At 46.4% G+C, this 10,769-nt stretch overlaps 1 protein-coding gene across 4 annotated transcripts in view; it reads right to left on the bottom strand.

Moving 5' to 3' along the window:
* Positions 1-435: 435 nt before the first annotated feature.
* The window catches only part of Sh3rf3 (SH3 domain containing ring finger 3), a 385,180-nt gene continuing 374,846 nt past the window's right edge, over positions 436-10,769 (bottom strand). For all 4 annotated transcript variants that reach the window (XM_074050559.1, XM_074050561.1, XM_074050560.1 and 1 more), the window contains one exon: positions 436-3,334. In XM_074050559.1, coding sequence (XP_073906660.1) covers positions 3,166-3,334 — 169 coding nt within the window. In that variant the 3' untranslated portion in view covers positions 436-3,165. The remainder of the gene's footprint in view (positions 3,335-10,769) is intronic.

The raw sequence follows: 10,769 nt of genomic DNA, 5'->3' as shown, positions 1-10,769 counted from the left end.
GACAAGAGCAAGGTCAGCAGTAATGCTCATCTCAGAGTCCATACCAGGTATTTTTGGTTGACAGGGACTTCAATATGTATAAGAAAGGAGGCTGAGTCATTTTTAGAAAGTCTCCCTATATTTCCAGGAAAATAGGCAACTAAGGGGAACCAGAGACCCAAGCTGATTTCTGTGTCTGCGTCTTACTGCTGAGCAGGCAGATATCTAGTGTGTGCTGGGCGTGGTTCACAATTGATGTACTGCTGACCACAACTCCCTGGTTTCCTTGCTGGTGTAGCACAAGTGGGAGAAGAAGGTGGCAGGTGTGAGTTTTGGGGCTGCCTGTGGTCACACAGGCAGTGCCTTTCAAGTTCTGTTTAAGGCCAGGGCTAGGCCTTTCTGCTCAGGTCGCAGCTTCTGCCCAATCCCAGTGACCCCACCATCTAAACACACTGCTTCTCCACATTCATTTTTATTTAAAGACTCAAAAACATAGGCATCATAATTTGTCACCACTGTCAATTCTTCCAAAATCACACGCTGACATTGGTGTATAACAGAAATATTGTGTGTGTTTGTGTGTGGGTGTACTTGTGCAAACTTAAAAGGGTTTCCCAGTCAGTTGGCTGGTTATGGGGTGTCCATCTTGGCATTCACCCCCTGCTGCCTGCCAACCCATCTGCCCCCTTTATCCCCTTGGCTCTCTGTGGCTGGGCAGTCCCGTCTCCTTGATATCTGCTGATCTTACTAAAAAAAAAAAAAATCATCTTCCTGCCAAATGCCACTGTGAAGCTAGGAAGTGTCCACTGTGGGCCAGGATGGACTATGAAGGCTCCAGACAAGGTGTGGTGTTTCATCTCAGTAGCCACAACACATGTGTCCTTGGAGACAAGGTTTCCTGAAGGAAAGGGACCTTTGTTCTTGTTCTCATCTGTGGATTATGTGGTTGTGAAGGCTGAAGGGCCTGAATGTGTTAAAAACACTCAGATGATTCCTGGGAGCTGATCACAAACTTCCCTTGCACAGTCTTTACTCCAGGAACCCTGCCTGAGAGCACACCCTTGTGCTGGCCAGGCCTGTATCATTGTTCTCCTTCCCAGAACAGTTCCAATTCCCATTCCAGACTCTGTCAGTTCAGGGGACAGTCGATGTCTTCTAAAGACAACAAAGTTGGGAGTTTTCAGCCAGGTGGGGTGTCACCAGTTTGCTATCACTGTGAGCACCATGTGAGCAGTGGATGGGAGAGGAAAGTAGGCCCATATTAGTCTATTCTGTTACTTGAAAGCTACCTCCTTTAAGAGAAAAAGACTGTTTTTATTATCTGAAAACTGAAGTTAGGTCTGGTTCCCCTGGAAAACATGTGTTTTACCCAAGGTGTCACTATGTGCAACTGCTTGGTGACAGCACAAATTTAGATGTGTACATGATTTTTGTTGCATGGGTGAGCAAGTAATTTGGCAATGATGGTGACTAGATATCTTCTGGTTGTCACTAACCTACCATACAGGGTTCCCTCTGTTTAAGCCAGATTTTCTTTGATTCAGAACAAATTTCTCACATCCATTAAGTGTGTTATCATCTGGAGGGAGGAAAAGGGATGTTCCTGATGTGATTGCCTCATGTGGTAGCCACCTGGAAGGTACAAATAGCCAAGTCACATCCCCAAATAGGAACTCTGAAAATAAGCAGACCCCAATTCTAAGGTTTCATTCCAAGCAAGAGAATGTGTTTCTGAAATGTGTGGCATCCCTGAAAACCAGGGACACCCTCTGGTGTCTGAATAATTATCCCAAAGGCTAATTATTCAGCTTAACTTAACTCGAGTGTAGAAGGTTACAGATTGCAATTTCTGAAATGATAAAAATGTATTCCTAAGCAGTGAATCTCCGAGACAAAGTTGTTTCATGACAGGTTTTTTCAGGTCAGTTTGCTTGGGAAGAGAAAGTTGCACTAATGAAAATATATCTGTCAACCTGACTGAAGGACAGTCCCAGGATCAAGGCCACCCCTTCCTTCTCTATCCCTTCCCAGCTGCAAGTCTGCAGTGAAAAATCAGAGCCCTATTCTCATTGTGCCTCTGCTCTCTAACAGATTAGGCAGGCCTGATATGGAAACATTTATTTTTAAAATAGAAAAAAAAAAAAACCCTTTGCAAGGTGGCGATCTGTGCTGTAGTAAAAACTGCACATTTTGACAGCAAGAAATCATGTTCTGAGAACACTAATTGCACTCACTCTCTATGAAGCAATAAAAGGAAGTTTCTGCCTTGCTAGGATGCAGTTGACCTGTGTTCTTTTTACTGCCACATAAAAGGACAATTGGAGTAGCCCTCCTCAATATGTTTCTAGTTCTTGAATAATAATCATCCCTGTCTAGACAGAGCCTGGGGTTTGGTGAAGGTTTAAAGAAATTGGCTGTTTTCAACTCCCTCCAACCTACCTCAGTGGACTGCTTGTTCTCACCCCACAGAGCACTGGCCGAAAGTCTGATGCTGAGGACAGGAGCTCCTCAGCGTGCTCCAAAATTCATATATGATAAATGGAAACCCCTGCACTTTGATGTCATCTTTTTTTTTTCAAGTTCGCCCAAGTCATTGCTAATTTTACAAAAAGGCAGCACCAGATGTATGAAAAATAGGCAATGTCTGACCTATTAGAAATATATAAAGTCTAACACCTGTACATTAAAAAGATGTCATAAGAAGGAAGCAATGCAGAGTGACAGTGGTAGTGACACAAAGGTGTTGCTTATAATCCTGGCAGGAAACAAAGCCACGGGGATTTTATTCTGGTACCTAACAGGATCCCTGTAGCAGGCCTTCTGAGACTTGGGTGAGCCCCCTGGATCATAAACACCCTTTCTGAGGGGCCAGACATTAGGTGACTGAGGTATATAGAGGGGTGACACCCAGGGCAGCCAGGAAAGACACTCCTCACTGCTCTTGGCCCCACCAACCACCCCAGTCTGCATACTCCATAGTTCCCAACCTTGTGTAGGTGGCAAGTACCGCTTGGCTGCTGGATGGCACAGCTGCATGTGCCTGCGTGTGCATCTTCTCGCCTATGGTTCACTCAGAGGGCATAGACATGGCCTTGAAGTACACCCCTGGCTGTGCTCGTGAATGGGGTTTTGGATGAAGGCGTGGCCACACCCCAATCCCTACCCCAGTCCAAATGTCCCAGGGCCTCAGAAGCTCTCCACGAAGCTGCCTGGGAAGAGTCCCGTGCGGCCATTCCGCTGCAGGGTCCCCTTGTACCAGCCGTCCTCACGTTTCTTATGCACAAAGACAATGTCACCTTCCTTCAGCTCGATCTCCGCCTCACTCTGCGGAGGGTAGGAGACCACCACACGGTACCTGGGGGGACAGACAGCACAGTGCATGAACCCTGGGACAGGCTGAACTTCCTCATTCTCTGCAGCCTGCCTGCTGGCTGGACTGAACCCTATTCACTCCTTTTCTTCTTCCTCCCCTTCATTAAGTTCTTGAGATTTGGGGTTACCTTCCCCACTTTACAACATTTATATTAATCTTCATTTAAAAATTTCCCCAAACTCTTTTTCATTTGCTATTTAAAAAACTTTAGAAGAAATTTCTCTTTTCCCTTTTAGTCACAGATCTAAAACACCACAGGAATGCTTCTTTTTTAGCCCCCCAGACACCCACATGGGCCCGTCTACTTCATATCCTCCATCCTGCCCATCCTTGGGATGCTGCTTCAGTCCCAGGATACAGGTTGGGAACTCAGGTTGTCTCTTTTTGGCTTTGTGGCCCTGGGAGCATGCTCTGAGTGTCAGTTTCTTTATCTGAAAAGTCAAGCTTTCTCCTGTACCACTACCTCTCTCAAGTGAGCCCCATGTGGGCTGTGAAAGGTGCTTGTCTTGGTCAAATGGTAATTATTTTAAAATGTGCTCCTAAATCATAAGATGTGCAGCTTCAGCTTCATTTTTCCAACATCTCATTTCTATAAGATTTGGACACCACCTATAGTTTTCAAGACTTCCTTTACGTCCCTGTTTTCAGAACAGTATGACATGCCCTCTGCCTGTTGTGCACCTGGAGGGCATGCTGCAGGCTGGAGCTCTGACCAGGTACAGCTTTAAGGACCCTCTGGGCTGGAGCAGGTACCCCTGGGATGTGACACCAGGGTTTGAACCTCTGGTTGGCACCTTGCCAAGGCCCCAGAGCTTCTGGGTTTGCACAGGTCAGGCCCAAAAAGCACTTATCTTTGACAATATTCTCTTCTTCACTTAACTGCAGTCAAGGTCCTCTAAGCCTCTTCCCTATCAGGCCTCACTTTGATCTATAAAGACTTTTGGTCTATAAACACTAACACAGTTTCTAACAGCTGAAGGCTGAATCTTAGCCCCCCTCAGTGTCCTTGCCTGAGAAACCTCAAAGTTGCCAGGAGAATTTTCTGTTTATTTCAGGAACACTTGAGGGCAGGGTCTGTCTCAGCCTCCATGGAGGGCAGGACCCAATTTGACACCAATTATCAACCCAAATGGGTTTCACATAGACCAATATCCCTGCCCCACTTTCTGCAAATTTTAACTGTCTACTCTCCAGGGTCCCCTTCCCCCTACTCCTCCTTGCTCCCTTGAAAATGCCCAGTTACTTGTGTATGAACCAGAGTTCAGTTCATGCTGGACACTTTCCTACTGCAAAAGTGTATTATATTACTGACTGCAATCTGTCCAAGGAAGCAGAACAAGGTTACAGGGCAGCTGTGCTCCCTGAGGAGCTTTCTTCTCAAATACTGCAGGGCCAACCAGTGCCTCCCCTGGGCTCTACTTCAGCCAGCTCAATAGGAACACTTGTCTGCACCCCTAGCCTGCCCTCTGAAGGAAATCCAGAGGGCATGTGTCCTGATAACTGACTGGCACTGCACAATTGTGCAGCAAGAGCTGAGAGGAGACCACCCCTTGGGGGCAGCGGGGCCTCCCAGTCCAAAGTCCAGATCCTAAATGCTATATGTAGGTTTCGTGTCAGACAGGATATAGCCATTCTCTCTTCCTGAAAGTGGCAAGCTGAAAACTATTCCAGACACCAATTTTGTTGAGGTGGCCATGTCAGTCATCCAGGCTGGCATGGAGGGTCCTTAATACTTGTGCCCCTGTGATATCTTCAATGACACTGGAGCTGCCTGAGTGGGGGTAAACCCAGGATGCCCTCTGCACATTGCCCAGTGAACTCTGCATGGGTATCACTGTGGGCTCCTCCCAGTCCTAGTAGTTATCCCAGAAGGGCTTGCTGTCTTTTGCATGCTTAGTAGCATATATCCCCTCTCAGCACCACATATATGAGAAAAAGGAACTGGCAGATCCTTGGCCTCCTCTGCTCAGAATACTCCAGAGCCTCCCATTTCTCACAGTAGAAGGCCAAGTTGACAAAGGACTTCTTGGTCCTATCCCCCTTGTGCAATTGTGCCATTTTATATTCTCCCACCAACTCTCTCATTCATGGATGACCCAGTCCACAGAAGCCATAGGTCATCTTGTTCCCCACCTGTCTGCCCATCCACCCTCTCCTGAGGGCCATGGCAGATACTGAAAGTTGAAGAGTCCATGGGGGTTTCTCAGGTAGAGCAGTTCATCCATAGCCTGCTCCCATCAACAGAAAACAGCTACCTGATGCTCCAGAGCTAAGGCCTGCATCTGCATCCCCACTCTCTGGGATCTGCCTCACCCATCATATCCTAGACCCTCAAAATCCTGCTTCTGGACCCAGCTCCTCTTGCACACCCAAAGAGCCTCTGAATCCTTGATTTATAAAGATTTGGCACCATCCCTGGCCCTCTCAGGCCTCCTGGCTCTTTCTGAAGAAACCCCCTTTAAGGATGTGAAGATTCCTGACAGTTGGCATCTGGCTGGAGGAAAGGGGGATCAGAGGGCAAAAACATGACTTTACATGCTCATTCTCTGAGGTTCTCAGCCTGGACTAGGGGATGAATGGGGAAGCCCTCTTGTGCCCTTAGGGCAAACTGAGCTAGAGGAGAGGCACAAAGAAGACCTAGACTCAGTCATGGGGAGCTCACAGATCATGGCCCATGGCCCCACCTTGCTTCATGCAGGTGAGAGCTGGAGGAAGGGTGCTTCTGAGGTTGATCTGGTGGGTGTGCAGGACTACTATGCCCAAGGAATCAGGGATAGCCAGGTCCAGAGAACCAGCACTGAGGACTGGCCAAGGCCAAGTGCCTTGGAATGGCTATGGGTGTAGAAGAGCTAGGTATGTTCTGATAATCAATCCAAAGGCAAACCAGAAGCTGGCTGTCAGGGAATGAGGGAGGAAAGGAACCAGGGTGCCTTGCCAGTCTCCTCCTGGCCCAGTGTCTCTGCAAAGTCTGCCTGCTGTCCCCTCCTTGAGGAAAGACAGATGGCTGCTGAGACACAGCCTGTGGTCTATGAAATTAGAGAGCCTGCACACAAACTGCACTTTTCACACCCCTCTGGTACTGAGGCTATATGTGTCCAAGGAGTAGTGTCCCCCCTACCTGTGGCTTCCTGCCATTCTCCACTCCATGTCTGAATACCTGCTCATTCTCTGTCTTTTCCATAGAAAGAAAGGTAAAGGGTGAGATGATTTTTCAGACTTCTGAGTGCCAGTTTTGGCTTTTGCCTCAATTGCCAGATGTGAAACAAACAAGCAGCTTTAAAAATGTAATTTGTTGGAAAGAAGTAATTTAATGCTTCTGAGCAATTCGATGATTTAATGAGCCCAGATGGATGTGAACCGAATTTATGTAAGACAAGCATTTAATGTTTCTGACAAGATCATTCCAAGCTTCTGAGCCATTCACTCTGCTACACGAACATAATTGATACTCTCTGTTATAGACACAAAGGGCTGTGTGAGCAGTTGAGGCTGATAGCTACTCCAATGTGATCATGGCTTCATAAATCCATGAGAGACTCTGCCTGCTGAGTATAAATTAGGTTATGCTATCTACAGCAAATATTCATGTATAGGTCATAAGGAATCCAAGTGGTCAAAATCAGAATGAACTCTTACTGCTATTGAAATTAGTTCTGTGTAGGAGTTTAGAGTGTCCTGGCTTCATCTGGTACCTCATCAGGTATTATTATCCCCATTTTATGTGAGATCTGGGGCTCAAAGAAGTCAGGAAACTTGTTTGGGATGAAATGGTAGGCAGGTGGCAAATGTGTCTGTTCAAAGCCATTGTGCACCATTGCTGAGGTACTGGAGATCTCAGCAGGCTGGTGGAGGGGAGTTTGGTACAAGGTGGCCTTTCTACTGCATTTACTTTAACAGGGTTGAGAACAACTGGTCCCTGAACTGGTGGCATGTGGTGATTACAGAGCAAATTAGAAATGACAAGACTACATCTATACACTGGACACTACGCATCAACACATGCACAGATGCTCACTCCTCAGCTTACAATGGGGTTACTCCCCAATAAATCCATCATAAATTAAAAATATTGTAAGTAAAAAATGCATTTGATATATCTAACCTACAGAACATCACAGACAGCCTAATCTACCTGTAGGTAGCCTACAGTTGAGTAAACTCATCTAACACAAAGCCGGTGAAGTGTTGAGTATCTCATGCAATTGACTGGAAACTGCACTGAAAGTGAAAAACAGCACCATCGTAAAGTCAAAAGTTGAACCATATAAGGCAGTTACCATTTGTACTAATTGCCCAGTACTTCTGTAACCAATGCCCACAAACTTAGTGGCATCGTACCACACCAGTCTGATCTTATGGTTCTGAAGACAGAAACACAAGTCTCACTGGGCCAAAATCAAGGTGTCTGCAGGTTTGGTTCATTTTGGAGGCTCTAGTGGAGAAACTACTTCTTGCCTCTTCCAGTTTCTAGAAATTGTCCCATCCTTTCTCTGGAGGCCTCTTCTTCTTCCTCAAAGACAACAGGTTGAATCTTCTCATTACAATGCAGGCTTCTCTTCTGCCTTCTACTCATAAGGACACAGATCCCACCTGGAGAACCCAGGACTATCTCCCTATCTTAGAGTCATGTGACTACAAACCTTAATTTCTCTTAATTCCATAGAAGGTAACAAAATCATGGCATTAAGGGATTATGCTATAGACATCTTTGGAGGCCATTATTCTGACAACATAATGAGTCAAAGCAAAAGTTGAAATCCTAACAAAGACAACTCACAGGCCAGCAAGAATTAAGAATGAACTAACCAGTATATAGAACCCATGGAGAAAAAGACTGGGACAGTCAAAAGTGAGGGAGGAGGCAGTATTGGGGCATCATCATCACTATTACATGAGTGATGACATATATATTTTCATATAGATCACACAAAACTATTGGGTGTTTATTGCACACTCACAATTTTTAGGTGTTAATAATATTACTAATATTATACCAACCAGGCAGGTATTATCTCCATTTTATGTAAGTGGGAACTGGGACTCAAAGAAGGAAACTTCTTCCAGATGAAACAGTTGGTGGGTGACAGGTGTGTCTGCTTTCTCAAAGCTGCTATGCACCTTGTTGAGGTACTGGAGATCTTACCAGGATGGTGGAGGGGTCTGGCCTGCACCAGTCCTGTCCAGGGTTGGTATAGCCCTACTGGGAAGATGGGGCAGTAGACAGTTTTATCCCAATGCTATTTGACATTTACATCCCATACCTACACTTCTATTATGATATCTCCAAGTAACTTTCAGGACTTTGGTTCCCCATGCACATTGTCCACAAGGAAGGAGTATGCTCAGATGGTCTGAAGGTTAAGACCCCTTGGAAGAGACTGGTAACTGGCCCTGTGGCTTTACACATTAGCCTGTGGGCCTGGCGCATCTGTGAGACAGTCCTACTGGCAGCCAATTAATAGGAAAGGGCTACTGAGTTGTGAGCCTGCAGGCCTGACCAGACTGACCTGGGGGAGTTGCCCAGGTATGATCCCTTGAATGGCTTCCCTCAGGGCTCCCTCTGCGGTACCCTGAATCTAAGCTTCCTTTCTTTGAGAGCACTGAGGAAAGCATACCCAGATCCTCCAGAGAGAAACGGTTGAGACCCTGCGGAGTCTGCATATAGGAGTTTCCCAAGAGATGCAGGTAGCATGTTTTCTTGAGCCCAGCCCTTACTTCCTCAACTTTGTGAGATGTACACATCCGTTCTGACTGCCTTGTGCTGCTCTCCTGCCCATATTCCAACCTTTGAAACCACACATGGGCCTTGCATGCCTCAGGCCCTCCATGAAAGTGGGCACAAGAGCCAGGGTGCAGGGAATCCATGAGGAAGGACACTTGTGGCCACATCCCTGCTGTCCCTCTTCACAGAAAGTAGCAAAGTGAGTGTTCCTTACAGTGTGCAGGGCCAGAATCCAAGTGTCTTCTGTACCAGCACTGTCATGGCTTGAGGAGCCACCAATTCCATGGTCACCTCAGTCCCAACCTGCTGAGCGCCTCAGACACCTGGTGATCTGTGACTTCCAAGCTGAAGGGATTTGTCAGTAGTTTGGTATCAGCCTGCATTTTACAAATGTTTCTTTTTAATGAGCACACAGAGTGCTTAGGGACAAGGAGGGTGCCAAGACTCTCTGTGCACAATAACTCCCTGATTAGATGCAATATTTTGAGAATCGCAGTGGTTCTCTGAATTTGCTAATCAGAGACTCCCTTGATTTTTTTTTTTTAAAGAAGAGAGTCTTTCATAACCACTTACTGAGGTTGTAAATCATGACTTAAAGTTAGTGGTCTGGGGAGCAGGAATCCCAGGGAAGACATAAGAGCAGCTGTGAAAGATCTAGAAGCCTGTAATTCTCTGGAGCCAGCATACCAATTCTGTTGCTCAGGACAATGGACCACAACCCATGTTCAGAAATTGCTGGCAGCTGGTGTTGGCCCCATGAAGGGAGAGATGTTCTGAACCAGAGGAGCTGCCCCAAACTGGAAGAGGCATTTTTGGGAGGGAAAGTGAAGGAGTTGGGGAGAGGGGAGAGAGAGAAAATGGGAACACATGTATATGTGAAAGTATAGTGTGTTGTGTGCATGTGTGGGGGTGCACACAACACACTATTTGTGTTTGTGATTGAGTATGGTGCATTTGTGTGGTATGTGGATGTGTGTATGTGTTAGTATGCTGTATGCTGTATGCTGGTGTGTAGAGTGTGTTTGCTGTGTGTCTTCGTTATGTGTGTTTGCATGATGTATGTGGTGTCTGTACAGTGTATGTGGTGTATATTGTTCATATGGTGCATTTTATGGTATGGTGTCAGTGTGATCCAAGTCACCTAAGGGTCTGAGGACTCGTGAGGAAGGCACATGATGTCATGCCTGGCAGGGCACACACCCACGCATTGGACAATGAGGGCTGCTGGGCTTTGAATGATTTGGAAATGAATGCTGACACCTCCCCGGGCTGGTGGGCAGAGTGGGAAGTCCCACTCTGTTCTCAAGCTGGAGACTGTGGTCCCTTTGTAGCCTTGTGAGCTTAGGCTCTGTGGTCAGAAAGCCCTCAGTTAAATATCTTGTTCACCTATTACCCGCTGTGTAACAGTGAGCAGGTTTCTTAGCTTTTTATGAAACCTCAGTTTCTTCATCTAGAAATGGGGATGCTGAACTCAAAGGGTTCATAAACAGGATTAAATGGGATAATGCACTTAATCCACTCATGAGAAGCTGTGTGCAAAGCCTCGCTGTCCTGGGGTTGATGGCTGGAACCTATTCCTAGCACAACTGTTCTCAGAATGCTGCACAGAATACTCAGTAGATGTGAGCCACTTGTACTCTAACTGTGGTGTAAAGACAGACTTGAATTTTAACTGGTCACCAGAAATCAGTAACT

Source organism: Castor canadensis, chromosome 12 (assembly GCF_047511655.1).
Source record: "Castor canadensis chromosome 12, mCasCan1.hap1v2, whole genome shotgun sequence".
Lineage (NCBI taxonomy): Eukaryota > Metazoa > Chordata > Mammalia > Rodentia > Castoridae > Castor > Castor canadensis.
Note: the sequence above shows the minus strand (reverse complement) of the source record. Positions and strands in the feature narration are given on the sequence as shown.